Genomic DNA, 16,038 nt, shown 5'->3' with positions numbered 1-16,038 from the left:
TCAAAAAAGTTTAACCTGAATCTAATGGGGAAACAATCAGACAAATCCAGAATGTGGGACAGTCTAGGAGACAACAGGCCAGGCTCTTTAAAGAGTCTATGTTGTAGACAGTAACAGCAACAATAAAACTTGGGGTTGGTACTGTTCTAAGATTTTAAAAGACTAATGAAATATAAACAAATGCATTGTATAAACTTTGATCTTGAATCAAAGAGAAAAGGCCATTGTCTTGACATTGGGGACATTTGAATTGAATTTTCTATTGGGTAATATTAGATTTATGTTAATTTTTCTTATTGTAATAATGGTGTTGTAGTTCTATAGGTTCATATCTTTTTCTTGGAGCTGAATTTTGCAGTAATTTAAAGGTGAGGTGCTGTGGTGTCTGCAACATACTTTCAAGTGGTTTAGCAAAATTTTGTTTTTATACATAACACACACATACATACATGTGCATAACGTGTGTGTGTGTGTTTATAGATAGATATTGATCAAGCAAAAGTAGTGAATCTAGGTGAAGGGAATGTGGGTCTTCATTGTACCTTTCAACTTTTCTGAAGTTTTCAAGATAAAGAGTGTCAGGGAAACTATTTTCCTATGCCCACAAAATAAAACAAAAAAAAAAACTAGTATCAACTGGATTATGAATTATTTATGATATTGCCATATGAGAATATCTACCTTTTTTTTTTTTTTTTCCGGTACGCGGGCCTCTCACTGTTGTGGCCTCTCCCGTTGCGGAGCACAGGTTCCGGACGCGCAGGCTCAGCGGCCATGGCTCATGGGCCCAGCTGCTCCGCGGCATGTGGGATCTTCCCAGACCGGGGCACGAACCCGCGTCCCCTGCATCGGCAGGCAGACTCTCAACCACTGCGCCACCAGGGAAGCCCCTCTACCATTTTTTGAAAGGACTAGTTGGTGAATAACTAGTTTTGAATTATATAAAAGTCTTGAGTACTTACTATATCTGTAAAACATGAAGACCTTCTAATTTTACTCTGGGTAGACTCATACCATAGCAAATGGTAATTTAAGGAAACAAATTTAACGATTATTTATTTAATTTTTACTAGTTAAAATTAAAAATTTTTTTCACTATAGGGACTTCCCTGGTGGTCCAGTGGTTAAGACTCTGTGCTTCCACTGCCGGGGGCGTGGGTTCGGTCCCTGGTCGGGGAACTAAGATCCCACAAGCTGAGTGGCTCAGCCAAAAAAAATTAAATTAAATTAAATTAAAAAATTGTTTTTTCACTATAAATTAACATACTTGTAATAATGAAAATTTGGAAAATAGAGAAAGGGCAAAAACCTACCAGTAATTCCATCTCCTCATTAAAAATCACTATTAATAATTAAATAAATATTGGAATATTTATTTAAATTTTATTTTATATGCACCTAAATTTCTATTTTTTAAAAAATTAATTAATTAATTTATGGCTGCATTGGGTCTTCGTTGCTGTGTGCAGGCTTTCTCTAGTTTCAGAGAGCACGGGCTACTCTTCGTTGTGGTGTGCAGTCTTCTCATTGCGGTGGCTTCTCTTGTTGTGGAGCAGGGGCTCTAGGTGTATGGACTTCAGTAGTTATGCCACGCGGGCTCAGTAGTTGTGGCTCGCTGGCTCTAGAGTGCAGGCTGAGTCGTTGTGCACGGGCTTGGTTGCTTTGTGGCATGTGGAATCCTACTGGACCAGGGCTCAAACCTGTGTCCCCTGCATTGGCAGGCAGATTCCTAACCACTGCGCCAACCAAGGAAGTCCCTAAATCTCTATTTTATTATAAAAATATCGTATTCTTCAGACAGTCTTTATAACCTTATTTTAAAAATCTTACAGAAAAATCTTTCTAAAGTAATAAATACTGGTATAGTCTATGTTACAACAAGGATTACTTTTGGGAAATATTGTAAAAGCTGCTTTATTTTGAGTTTTACTGTCCTTTTTCAACCTGCATGGGAGGGAGACCCCTTCCCCTGTCTTGGGATGAAAACTCTGGTGGACTCCATGACTTTTCTGGTCATTTTTGGTCATAAAGTATGACAGGCACTTTAAGGTACAAAGTCTTAATTTGGCGGTAGAATGTCCAGTCCTATGTAATACTAAGTAATACTAAATAAACGCAGTCCAAGTTTCCAGTTTAATTCAGAGTGAAACTTCTCCCCTCCTTATTGTCTGCTCTCTGGCCTATTTGCTAGTAGCTATTTTATAATATCTCCTTAGGGTTTGGGGTGTGGATGGGGGAAGCAGGAGATAAAGAGAAGTGGGGAAGTTCTTACTTGGCACTGTCACAAGGGGACTTTGTGCTCTCTCGTTGTCAGGTGTTTAAACTTGGCTCTTCTTCCAGGCAGCGTGTTTAGCACTCCTTTGGAGACATTGTCCGTGGCTGTCTCCACACCTGGCGCCTTGCCCTGAGCACGTGTACTCTGAGAAGTGTGCTCCCGTTGGTCCTCACTCCTTCCTCGGGGCCCTGTGCCTCTGGTTTCCCCTCTTTTGAGGTCTTTCGTCTGTTCTCTCTGGTTGCCCAGTGGGTCAGGATCGAATATCTCCCCCACCCCTACCCCGCTCCCAAGGGAATGCTCCTGAGTTCTTTATTCTGGGAGCACAGGCTGATTCCTCTCCAGCAACAGTGCTCACTTGCTAAAGCAACTAGTCAGGCCTTCTGCTCTCTGGATTTCCTGGGCAGGAGGCATTCACCAGTCTGAGTGCAGAGGATCCTTAGCAGCTTCTTTGAGGTTCCTGGGGTTTGAGGTGAGAACACAGCCCTCCACCCCCAAACATCTCTTCATTTGAGGCAGATGAAGGAGCTCAAAATACCTTTCTAATATTCTATGAAGAAATCCTCAAAACTCCTCTCTTGTTATCTCCGTACTCTCTACCCTTTCATATCCTTGATGTCAGGGAGACACTTTTCAAGTTCTTAAACTTGTTCTCAGATATTTCCTTTGAAAATTTAATTTTTTTTTTTTTCCAATTTATCTTTTGGCCGTGCTGCATGGCTTGTGGGATCCTAGTTCCCCGACCAGGGATCGAATCCATGTCCCCTGTATTGGAAGCGCAGAGTCTTAACCACTGGACCACCAGGGAAGTCCCATCCTTTGAAAATTTATAACTTGATCTGACCCTCTCTTTGGAGTTTCATTTAATTTAATACCCTGTTTACATATGTTTAAAAAACTCAAAGAATACAGTCCCCTGTCCCTATTCTTCTTAAATGTACTTTTCACAGCTCAGTGCAGTTTACACTTTGACACTATTCTTCCAGGTATTTTACTGCCTTTACAAACACACCTGCATTTTGGTATAACTTCGTTTTTTTGGCTACACAGAATAATTTTGTACTCCAAGTCTACAGACTACTTTTTTCCATTTAACATGGCAGGTTTCCAGTCCTGTGATAGAGATCTGCCTAATTAATTTTAATGTTTATGTAGTAGTCCACAATTATGTCCCATAGTTATTTGACTCTTGTTGATTAACATTTAGGTGTGTCCTGATTTCTATAATGAGCACTCTCTTTTTTTAAAAAAAAACCTATTTTAATTCCTGAATTGTACTTTTTTTTTTTCTTTTTTCTTTTGGTTGTGCCACGTGGCTTGTGGGAGTTCCCTGACCAGGGATTGAACCTGGGCCCAGCAATTACAGCACTGAATCCTAACCACTAGGCCACCAGGGAACTCCCTATAATGAACACTCTTGCTCTTATTATATTTTTCATGATTGATAAATTTATCTTGAGTAAATTTGTAAAATTGAAATTTCTGGATCAAAGAGAATTTTATAATTTTGATGATATTTCTAAATTGCCCTGTAAAAAGCTGAAAACATTTTTATTTCTTCTTACTGCATAAGAGAGAGATGAGAATGCCTGTTTCTCTAAACCCTTGCCAACCCCCAGGTGTTCTCAATCTTTTAAATCTTACCAACCTGAAAGGTGAAAAATAATAACCTTAAAAAATAATAATTTGCATTTCTTTAATTTTGAGTTAGATTGAATGTATTTTTTTCCTGTGAAGCATCTCTTTCTGTCTGCCTGGAGTTAGACAGACTACAAAGTCTGAGGGCACAGTTCCTGAGACTGCTTTCACTTCTGACACCAACTGCAAGTTTGGGGGGGGTCCTAAAAACCTCCCTCAGATTCAGTCATTTGCTAGAAAGACTCACAGAACTCCCTGAAAGCTGTCACCCTCATGATTACGGTTCATTGCTAGGAAGGGGTACAGAAAAAGCAGCCAAAGGAGGAGATGCACAGAGCAGAGTCTGGGAAGCATTCATTCATTGTCCTCAGGATGTGCTACCCTCTCAGCACGGATGCGTGACATGACACGTGGAGCATCGCCAACCTGGAAAGCTCACCTGAGCTTCGGTGTCCAGAGTTTTTATGGGGGCTTCATTATGTAGGCATACCTGATTGATTGATTGCCCATGGGGTTGAATCCAGCCTACAGCATAGTACCCCCCAAATTTGGCATGAGTCACCCTAATAGCATAAACTGTCAAGTGCCTCTGAAGGGCCCACCATGAATAAAGATACTCCCAACACTCAGGAAGTTCCAGGGGGTTAGAGGTTACTTTCCAGGAACTGGGGAGAGGCCAGACTTCTCTTTGGGCAGGGCCAAATTCTTTACTACACACTGTCCTATGCCCGTTCTTATATTGGGATATTTGGTTCCTTTTGTAGAGATCATAACCCAAAAATACTCTATGAGTGTAAAACTAAACTATAGAATCCAAAATTATTTTCCGAATTTAAAATTATGATTGTTCCTGTTGCAGCATTTTGTTACTTATTTCCTAATATTTTGTCTGTGTGTTAGTGTTGTCGCTGTCACTTTTAGTAGCTTTTGTATTTTAGAAGCCCTGGCAGAGGAGCTGTTAAGAATGACAAGTTTGTGGGATGTAGGTTCAGGGCCTGGGCCAGCCAGTTTGTAACTTGGCACTCTTAGGGCAAAGCTTAATCTTCTCTGGCCTTAATCCCTGTGTCTGAGAAACGTGGACCGTAACCTCTGCCTTCCTCACAGCGTTGTTGAGAGTCAGATAAGAACTGTGCGTGAAAATGCATTACAGTCTCTGAGAGCCTGAGAGATTAAAATGAGAAGTAAATATGCTTAGACATTTTAAATTTGCTTATGCATTCTGCTAGAGTTGGTCGTTTAGTCTGTTTTCAGGTTTTCTGCTGTTGTAATTAGCACTGGTCTGAGACCTTTTTTACTTAAAAGAGAGTGTTGATATTTTCTTGGTTTATATTTTCCCCAAGTTGAGATACTGGGTCAAAGCAAATATATAATTGTATGACTCTTAATAAAAATCTGAGTGATTTTAAAAGGTGAAACTGTCTTGAAATGGGATAGATTTCAGTGCATGAGATGCCTGATTTAGGTAGATTTCTGGATCTTCCAAGTTAAGAGAAGATATTTATAGCTTTATTTGTAGTGGGTGAAGAGTTTGGGACAATTTTTTTTTCCAACTTCATTGAGATATGATTGACAAATAAAATTTTATGTACTTGGGTTGTACAATGTGATTTCTTTTTAGGGTGTATAATGTGACGTTTGATATGTGTGTACAATGCTTAACCACAGCCCACACATCCCCACTTCATATTGCTAACATTGTGTGTGTGTGTGTGTGTGTGTGTGTGTGTGTGCGCGCGCTGAGAACACACAAGATGTACTTTCAGCAGATCTCACATGTACTGTAAAAGTTTGGAATAGTTTGCGGGTTCATTTTTTTCCTTTGCTTTTTCCTCTTATGTCCATTAGAGGGCACTGGAGAAAAAGCACTAAGGAAAAATTTGGATGTCCATGTAAATTATTTTTTGAAATAAAATGATTTTGGACTTTATGAACTTTAAGCAGCTGGCTTATGATATTTCAGGTTTCTCATAGAAATCACTCATAAAATCATCAGATCTAGGGGAAAAAATATATATATATTTCCAACTTCAGTGCAGCATGAAAATAACGGCCCCGTTTTTTGCTTTTCATTATTTTTAGGTTACAGCAGCGTTTCCAGATGTGTCCTGTGTGTTCATTTGATATTGGAGACAGTATACTAAAATTCAGTGATGGATGTTATTACTGCTTGGCTCTTCCTTTTCGTATCTCCGGGGAGCATTTTCTTTGGGGTCCATCCAGGCAGATTCCTGAGCTGCTTTCTGCCTGTTCATCATTCTACATCACATTAATTGCCTTAGTTGTTACTGCAGAGGAAGCAGTACGCTCTAATACCTAAAAGCATCAGCTGTAGAGTTGGGCCAGAGCACTCCTACTGTAAGACCTCTTTTGAATGATATTCACTAACTTTCATGTGTCACAGTATCTCAGCTTGTGTGTCTGGGCAAGTTATTTCACTCTGTGTGCTAGAGTGGGAGACGATAACAGTAACTGCTTTATAAAGTTGTTTTGAAGATACAATAAGTTAATCCATCTAAAGCCTTTATTTTATTGCCTGCCACATAGTATGTCCTTGATAACTAATAAACGATTATTGTCTAAGGAGATATCTTCAAATGGGATATGTTTGGTCTGACTAGAACACCACCATAGTTTCTACCCCCCTCCCTCTGCAGCAAGGCAGTAATTCTAGGGCCAAAGAGACTTTGAAGGGTGGGAGTGAGAACTGAGAACAAGAGAGCTAGAGTTTGAAACGTTGCACATGCCATGTGCCGAGGGGATGGGGTGTTAGGGGAATATGACAAGGTTGGGGAACTCTCTAAGCAGTTTAGTATGTTAAGAGTGGAGTGCGGTGGGGATGTGTGGAGAGGTGAAATAGAGAAGGAAGGCAGGGGCAGGATCCTGGAGGCCTTTTCATCCTCTCTCAGGAGAGTGTGAGCTTTGTCCTAAAGGCAGTGGGAAGCAATGTGAATTGATTGAATAGGATGAGTGGGCTGGAGGTGTGGGGAGAGAGAGCTCCAGGGTAGGTTCAGACGATTAGGAGCAGTCAAGTACACTAGATAATCTCATTCAGTCCTCACAAAGACCCTGGTATTGTACTGTCACCTCCACTTTATCATTTTACAGGGCAGGACACAAGCTTAGAGAAGCAAAGCAATTTGTCCAGAGTCGGATGGGGTGGGACCAAGCCCAGGCTCCATCTCTTTGTCTCACTCCCCTTTTCTGCTTCCCCAGAAGGGAAGCTGAGGAGTTTGGTGAGAGAACAAGGAGTCAGGAAGAGCCTGCCAAGGCTTAGGTTGTTTATTTTCTGTTTCTCTCGTGTTGTGCTTCTAAATGTAAAGCAGATTGCTACTTGTTTTCTTCCTGCAGTAAATAAATGTTGCTAAAATACTCCCCACAGCATGTTCTGGTTAAGCAGACGAACAGTGGTATCAGTATCATTAGTTTTGGAAATAAAGGCGGATGCTTGGTAATTACTCACCAGAGAAACATTTCAGTCTACAAAAGGAGCTTGGTGTGTCCAGTTCTGATTATAAGGCTGCATAGTACTGCAGTGTAACAGCATGAAGCTGGTTCTCCTTTCATAATTGTTTTTAAGGCTTTAAGTGTTAAATTCACCCTCAAATGTAAGGTGACGTCTCTTCAACCCCAAGGTTGGCACTTAACCAACTAGGTGGAAGTTTTACCTTAAAGTCTTTAACAAATCCCCTTTTGTCTTGTTTTTATCCTAGGCAATATTGGGGTGGTACTGTGGTTTCTGGGATGAAGGTGTGAGAATGAATTCGGTAATATTGTATAATATCTTTTTCTTTCTTTTTTTTTTTTTTTTAAGAGAATTGGTACCACTTTTTGGCTCCCATTATTACAGCAGATTCATATATTTCCGTCTATTTATAAAGAACTTCTCACTTATTTATAGTCATTTTCCTAAGTGCCTAGGAAGTGAGCTTATAATCAGTTTTCCGTTTTGCGTATCAGAAAATAGCAGCTTGGAGAGGGCATGCGTTTTCTTTCAAGACAAGTGTGATGGGTTTGGGAGTTGGGGAGGGGTGGAAGGTTGGAGACAGGGCTATTGCAGTTGTCCCTTAGGTGAAACCAAGGCTGGGGGCAAAAGCAGTGGCATTGTGGTTGGAGAGAACCCATACGTTGAGAATTAAAAGTTTAGAACTTGGTCACGCATTGCCCAATGGGTGTGCAGGAGAGGAAGGAATCCAGATTGACCAGTTCTGGGATCTTCATTTATTTCTGCTTAGACTATGTAACGGCTATAAAAAAATAAATAAAAATATACGGGTCCTATGTCAGTTGTTATGTTGTTATATTCTGGGCAAACGGGAAAATGTCTGCAGATAGGAGATTAGAATTAGAATTTGAATGGGGCTTTGCACTTCCTTGGAGAGTGCTGTGAACCATTGTATTTCTTTTCAGAAATGGAGTTACTGCTGCATATGCAAGATAGGACTAAACTGTCATAGAGGGAAAGAATGATAAAATTTTGCCCTGAATACCCAAGACCTTTAATCATAGCCGCTGCTCTCTTTCCATGTGAATTATGTGTCCAGATGATTGAATCTGGAGTAGCTGCACTCACATTTTATAATAGATAATTTCTCTAGTGTTGGGACATTGACAGTGTTCCATGGCCATTCTTTTTTTTTTTAAATAAATTTATTTATTTATTTTTGGCTGTGTTGGGTCTTTGTTGTGGTGCGTGGGCTTCTTATTGCGGTACGCGGGCCTCTCACTGTTGTGGCCTCTCCCGTTGCGGAGCACAGGCTCTGGACGCGCAGGCTCAGCAGCCATGGCTCACGGGCCCAGCCGCTCCGCCGGCGTGTGGGATCTTCCCGAACCTGGGCACGAACCCGTGTCCCCTGTATCGGCAGGCGGACTCTCAACCACTGCGCCACCAGGGAACCCCTTGAGGGCAGATGTTGCCACCTACTATCAATTCTTGCATGATTAGTAGGGAATTACAGTAACTTGCTTCGGAATTACTTCAGACATTTAAATGCTCTCAAGGTCAAGGTTAGTTCACTTTGCTCCACCACAAGACTTCCTTGGAACTCAAGCTCACATCTTTGCTTTTAGGTCTGAAATAGACTTAAAAAAAAAAAAAAAAAAGAACAAGCCATAGGATTCTTTTTTTTCTCTTTCTTTTAAAAAAATATTTGGTTGCACTGGGTCTTAGTTGCGGCAGGTGGGCTCCTTAGTTGCAGCATGCGAACTCTTAGTTGCGGCATGCATGTGGGATATAGTTCCCTGACCAGGGATTGAACCCAGTTCCCCTGCATTGGGAGCATGGAGTCTAATCCACTGTGCCACCAGGGAAGTCCCTGGTGGGACAGCAAATCCCTATTCATCTCCTGCCCAGGTTCAAACATGGATCATCCTCCTTTTTCTGTTTTAGTTTGACACAGACCCAAGACATCATGTCATCTGTGAGGTGTTGTCACTTTTAGGTAGAAAGGGCGTTGTTTTGAGTCTGCTCATTGATTCACTGGGGTCTAGACACTGAAAATGGACAGAGACTGAGGGTAGTTTAGGGCTCGGTGGTAGGGCTCCTGCTCAGGTGACTTATTTTGGTTCTGCAGCTCTTAGTAAGATCTGATGAATGTCTCCTCTGAAGTGTAACACAGACTTTGTGGGTTGTCTCAAAATGATTAATTAGCACTTTAACCGTCTTCCAAAAAGGTATTGAGGTAACTTTAAAATATATATACATGTAATGAGATTTAAAAAGAGAGGAAGAAATCAATGTAAACGGTGAATGGGGGTCATCTTGTAATATGACGTCACTGACAGAATATAAGACAAGGATGATGCAAGGCCTGATACAGTGATCAGAGTTGTGCTGTGAATTTTCTAGTGGCCAAAGTCAAAAGGAAACACAGTTTTATATTATCCTTCAGATTTATTTCTATCACTGAAGACAGATTTTCACCATGGGATCTTCTGTAAGAAGCCTTTGGGGCTACAGGTGGAGGTGGTGGAGTGACTTGGGTTCTGAGCAGGTGGCTGGGCAGCTCAGAGCAATTTTTTGACTTGTTTTTGGGGTTTGCAGATGTTATAACCAGCACTACTATAATTTAGTGAAGTCCTATTATGTATCAGGCATTGTGCCAGGTAATTTTGTTTCATTTAATCTTCAACACAGTTCTGCTCCATAGATATTCCTTTTCTCTCTTTTCAGGTGAGGAAATTGAAATTTAGAGAAATAACTTGCTGAAGTTGGGCAGCTGTCTGTGCTCAGATTGTGAAAACTATTTGACATCTAGATAAGTGGATTATTGATTTATGTTTTGTGGATGTATGTGTTTGAATATGTAGTTACTTTTTTGGGGGGAAAAAAAGCCCCTTGTGTGTCTTTAGCGCAGTGTGTGACTGGAAATGTGATCACTTGGAAGAGAACAGGTTTATGGGCTGTGTGGTTCGTGATGAACCCTTTTATCCATGCTACGTGTGTATGATTGTCGTGCTGTTATTTCACTTGCCCATTACCAATTCTGGGTTTCATTCTTTTCATTTTAATACAGAGAGAAAAGGAGCGGCAGGAAGGGGAAACTAGTTTGATCAGGAGCACAGTGAAGAATGAAGCCAGTGAAAGAAGAGCTATGATAACTCCTGCTCTCCGAGAAGCCCTTACTAAACAAGGTGAAAGTCCTCAAGAACTGTTATAATTCTACACTCTTAAGCATTCTAAAAGAGGGAACATAAAATAGGGATTGCCAGGAGGAACAAAGATAAGGAAGTCCCGCTATAGTTGGCTCAGCTGCTGTGTGGTCGTGGCAGCTGTAGCTGTTTAAGGAGTCACGGTCTTGTTTCTGTGGATCACTTGTGTGTTGGCTGCCTGGACCAGCAAGGGTTCTTCTTTGCTTGGTTTATTGGGATGGTACTTTACCATCATTGAGGCTCAGGTATGCAGATGGAAGGTGCAATCATTGGATTCTTTACACGTCACTGTTTATTAAGGGGAAATTATTAAACCTCATATGATATTAGGCTGGGTTAATTAGAAGTGTTTTATGTAGAAGTATATCTGGATTTCTGTGGTCCTACCTTATGAAGAAGGCTGCAGTTGAATGAACGAATGATATTGGTTTCCTGTAGAAGAAAGAGTAATAAACTGGGGGTGAGTAGACTGACTTCCTTCCCTCCCTCCCTCTTTCTATAATTATTGAGATCCTTTTATGTGACAGTTCCGGCAATGCAGAGGAACTTAAGATACTTGACGTATCTCCTTCAAGGAGCTCTCAGCTTATTAGAGGAGACAGACAAAAATATACAGATTTTTTTACATAGAAATATATATGCCTTTTTTTTTTTTTTTTTTTTTTGCGGTACGTGGGCCTCTCACTATTGTGGCCTCTCCCGTTGTGGAGCACAGGCTCCGGACGCACAGGCTCAGTGGCCATGGCTCACGGGCCCAGCCACTCCACAGCATGTGGGATCTTCCCGGACCGGGGCACGAACCTGTGTCCCCTGCATCGGCAGGAGGGCCCTCAACCACTGCGCCACCAGGGAAGCCCTATATCCCTTTTCATTAGAGTAGAATAAAGTGATTTTTTTTTTACATCAAATCATATTTAATACTTCTGATTACTGTTCAGTTTGTCAGTATTGATGCAAAATTAAGTCTCATTCATATAGGAATAAAGTGATTTTTATAATAGGTTTAAATCTGTCATCTTGCTGTTTGTTTTCTACTTGTCTCATGTGTTCTTGGATTTCCTTTCTCTTGTTTTACTGCCTTCTTTTAGATAGTTTTTTAAATTAGATGATTCTGTTTTACATCCTTTGTTAGCTTATTAGCTATAGCACTGTGGTTGCTTAGTGGTTAGTGGTTGCTTGAGGTTTTATACTATCCTGTATCACAGTATATCCTCACTTGGTGTTACACCACTTCACGTAAAGTGGAAGAACCTTCAGTACTTCTGTTTTTGCCCTCCTCAACCTCTGTGCAATTGTTTTCATACCTTTTGCTTCTACACATGTTTTAAGCCCTGTACTAAATTGCTGTTCTTTTGGTTTAAACAATTATCTATTACAGATTTAAATAATTAGGAAAAAATTTTATATATTGACTCATGTAGTTACTACTTTTGGTACTTTTCATTCCTCTGTATAAGTCCGTGTTGTCTGATGGCCTTTTCCTTCCGCCTGAAGGACTCCTTTTTGCATTTCTTGTAGTGTGGGTTTGTTGATGATGAATTTTTTCAGCTTTTGTATATCTGAAAAAGGCTTTCTTTTGCCTTCATTTTTGAAGGATTTTTTTGTTATTTAATTTTATTTTATTTTTGAAGGATTTTTAGTTTTTTGATGTGTCTAGAATTGGCAGTTTTTTTCTTTTTTGCACTTTAAGGGTGTTCTTCCACTGTCTGCTGGATCACGGTGCTTCTCATGAGGGCTCTGCAGTCGTCTTTTGTTCGTTCCTTTCAAATGTAATGTTTTTTACCCCCTGATTTTCTTCTAACAACTGATTTTGAATGATTTTAATTATAATATGTCTCAGTGTAGTTTTCTTCATGCTTCTTGGGATTTGTTGAGCTTCTTGGTTCTGTGGATGTATAGTTTTAATCAAATTTGGACAAATTTTGGACATTATTTCTTCAAATATTTTTCTGCCACCCCCTCTCTTTCTTCTTTTTGGGGACTCCAATTACATGTATAATAGGCCACTTGAATTTGACCCATAGCTCACAGATGTGCTTTTCATATTTTAAAATTATTTTTTCTGTCCTGCTTTACCTGACTGGATAGTTTCTATTGCTGTCTTCAAGTTTAACTCAGTAATCTTTTCGTCTCTAAGTTGAATCTTCTAGTAATTCTATCCAGCGTATTTTTCCAGCTTAGATGTAGCTTTCATCTCTAGAAGTTCAGTTTAGGTCTTTTTCTATCTTCCATGTCTCTACTTAACTTTCAGAGCTTATGGAATACAACTATAACTTTTAATGTCCTTATCTGCTAACATCTATGTCATTTCTGAGTCAGTTTTGGCTGCTGGTTTATTCTCTCCATTATTGATCATGTTTTCCTATCTTTTTTGCATGCGTGGTAATCTTTGATTATATGCCAGCTCTAATTTTATGTTTTTGGGTACTGGATATTTTTGAATTCCTATAAACATTCTTGAACTTTGTTCTGGGATGAAGATAAATTACTTGGAAACAGCTTGAGCCTTTTCATCTTGCTTTTATGATTTGTTGGGTGAGACCAGAGCTGGCTCACTTTACAGCTAATTTTTTCCCCCACCATTGAGGCAAAACACTTCTGTGTACTCTGCCCGGTGCCTTGGAATCTTGAGGTTTTCTGTCTGACTGGTAGGAACAGGCACAGTTCCCAGCTGGCTGTGAGTACCAGGCATGCCTTTAATCTTTTCAGATGGTTCCTTCCCATTACTGGGTAGTTTTTCTCTCACGTATGCACTAAGCAGTACTCAAGCAAGTACTTACAGGAATCCTCTGCAGACCCTTGAGTTCAATCTCTGTGTAGCTTTTGTCTCTCCAGTACTCAGTCTTGCAAACTTTAGCCACAGGGGCTCCCCTCTCTACTTTCGTGTCCTCAACTTGGGGAGAATACTGAGCTCTGCTTGTGTCATCTCTCCCTGCTGCACAGCCTGGCAACTTTCAAGGCAGTAAGCTTGGGTAATGGTAGGACTCAGCCTTGTTTGTTTCCCATCTGTCTTGGATCATCTTCCTTTGTTGCCTGATGTTTTGTATTCTGAAAACTGTGGTTTCATGTATTTTGTTCAGCTTTTGGTATTTCAGGTGGGAGAGTAAATCTTTACTCTGTTACTCCATCTTGGTTACAAGCAGAATCCTACCCTGCAATTTTAGTAACTGCGTTGTGTGTACTGTGGTCAGCTACAGGGCTCTCCATCCTATACTGTGCAGTCTCTTCATACCTACCTAAATGCAGAATTTTGTAGAATCCTATGTATCTTGGGAGAGAAAGATATAAAGAACTAATATAATACAGTGTGATTTCTATGATAGTGGTATGAGCAACATATAATGTAGGAGTCCAAAAGAACTAGAATTTTCTCTGGGGATCTTTTAAATGCTTATTCTGTATCTGAGATTAGCTGATCAGTTGGACTCGGTTCCATCTTCAAGTAGATAAGCAGTGCTTTATTTATATGTGAGATGTTTACATAAATGTGGAAGAGGATAGAAGACAAAGCCCTGTAATGTTGCCACTAGAGACTTGTAATCCAAATTGACTTTGTTCCATTAATCATCACCCTATGAATATGGATGTTTAACCAGCCACTTATCCATTTATGCCATCATCCAGACTGTATTTCTCCATTTACCTCGTTTATCTGCAAGTCAAGAGCCTTTTTGCGCAAGAGACTCATGATAATTGTGGCTTATTACTTGAAGCCTCATGAGAAACTTTATTAAATGTCTTCTGAAATCAGAATTTTCTACTTGTTTGCTCTACTAGTTTGTTAAAATAAGGAAATGTGATTGCTTTGGCGTGGCTTTTCCATGCTTTTCGTGTCTTACGTGGGTCAAAATATTTAAATAGGTTGTGGAGCGGTGCTGAGAATTTATGTCAGGTTCCTAGAATTTGATTTTTCCCACTTTTGGGGGCAATATTTATTTTAATCTCCTGTTGCCCATCTGATTCTTTATTTATTTTTGAAGATTATTGATGACAGTTCCCCAGTCGTTCATTGTATTGAAATATACTGTTAGTTGTTTTTGCTGTATGGTCCAGTGCATGGTTCATTTTCATAAGTGTTTCTTGGGTCTTTGAAAAACATGTGCATCCTGTAGTTGTTGAGTGCAGTGCTCTCTATGTCCTTGATTGAGTTTACTGTGTTGCTTCAGATCTTAGAGCTCTATTGAGTTTTGATCTGTGAGATCTGTTATATACTGAGAGATCTTAAAATATCTCCCTGTGATTTTGGATTAGCTTATTGTTTCTTTATGTATTTTGAGTCCATGTTATTAGATGCATACATCTTTTAAATTGTATTATCATCCTGGTGAGTTAAACCTTAGTGGCATTGGATTGTTGTCTATCATTATTTAAACAAAGAAAAATGACTTTGCTACAGTTTTATAATCACTTTTTGATATGAGGTTTTGAATCAGTCCAACTTTGTGTTCCCTGTTTTTTCATTCAGGTTATCAGTTGATTGGGAGCCACTCTGGGGTGAAGCTTTGCAGGTGGACAAAGGTATTTGTTTTTATTCAAATATTATTTCTGTGTTATGCAACTTTTATATGGCTACTATATGCAACAAATTTACCATTTTAAAGGTATAATTTACATTTAATAAAATGTAATGATTTTGAATGAATTAGTTAAGAGTTTAGCTTTTTCTTAACCTTTTGGTCACGACGCATGGCATGTGGGATCTTAGTTCCCCGACCAGGGATCAAACCCGTGGCCCTTGCATTGGAAGCGTGGAGTCTTAACCACTGGACCGCCAGGGAAGTCCAAGTTCAGCATATTTTGATGGATGTAAAAACCCTTATCCACCACCTGAATTAAGCTATAGACTACTTTCCTCACGCCGATAAATTCACTTATGCCCATTTCTGGTCAATACCCCCTCCTCCACAGCCAGGCAACAGTTGTTCTCATTGCTATCACTGTAGTTTAGTTTTGCCTGTTGTAGAATTTCACATGAATAGGATCATATAATGTGTAGCTTTTTGCAAGTCGCTTCTTAAACTCAACATAAGGTTTCAGAGATTTATCCATATGTAATGTGTATCAGTAGTTCATTCCTTTTTATAGGTGAGTACTATTCAGTAGTATGAGCATACCATAGTTTTCAGTCTGTTGATAGTTATTTGAGTTGTTCTCAGTTTTTGGCTCTTATGAATAAAACGGCTATGAATGTGTTTTTTTTACAGAGGTTTTTTTGGTGAACGTATGTTTCGATTTCATTTGGGTACATACCTAGGAGTGGAATTGTTAAGTCGTAGGGCAGGTATACATTTAACTTTATAAGAAACTCCCCGTCTGTTTTCAGTGTGGTTGTACTATTTTATACTTGCATCAGCAATTTATGAAAGTTGCTACATATTCTCATCATCATGTGGGATTACACATCTTTTTCCTGATGAGTGTGAAGTGGTACCATTTTGGTTTTAATTTACATTTTGCTGATGACTATCGACGATGAGGAG

At 39.8% G+C, this 16,038-nt stretch overlaps 1 protein-coding gene across 5 annotated transcripts in view; it reads left to right on the top strand.

Annotated features, from left to right (window-relative positions):
- Nucleotides 1-16,038, top strand: part of LOC115861274 (S-adenosyl-L-methionine-dependent tRNA 4-demethylwyosine synthase TYW1) — a 214,719-nt gene that overhangs the window by 27,815 nt on the left and 170,866 nt on the right. For 4 of the 5 annotated variants that reach the window (XR_009559100.1, XM_030871931.2, XM_060285164.1 and 1 more), the window contains exons 8-9: nucleotides 10,423-10,540; nucleotides 15,024-15,076. Coding sequence is in view for 4 of the 5 variants with exons in the window: in XM_030871931.2 (XP_030727791.1) it covers nucleotides 10,423-10,540; nucleotides 15,024-15,076 (171 nt within the window). In the remaining variant the exon portion in view is untranslated. Of the gene's footprint in view, nucleotides 1-5,989; nucleotides 6,109-10,422; nucleotides 10,541-15,023; nucleotides 15,077-16,038 lie in introns of those variants that run through there. The other variant, XM_060285166.1, reaches the window with a different exon arrangement.

Source organism: Globicephala melas, chromosome 15 (genome assembly GCF_963455315.2).
Source record: "Globicephala melas chromosome 15, mGloMel1.2, whole genome shotgun sequence".
NCBI classification, from domain to species: Eukaryota; Metazoa; Chordata; class Mammalia; order Artiodactyla; family Delphinidae; genus Globicephala; species Globicephala melas.
This window is presented reverse-complemented; position numbering and strand designations above follow the sequence as displayed.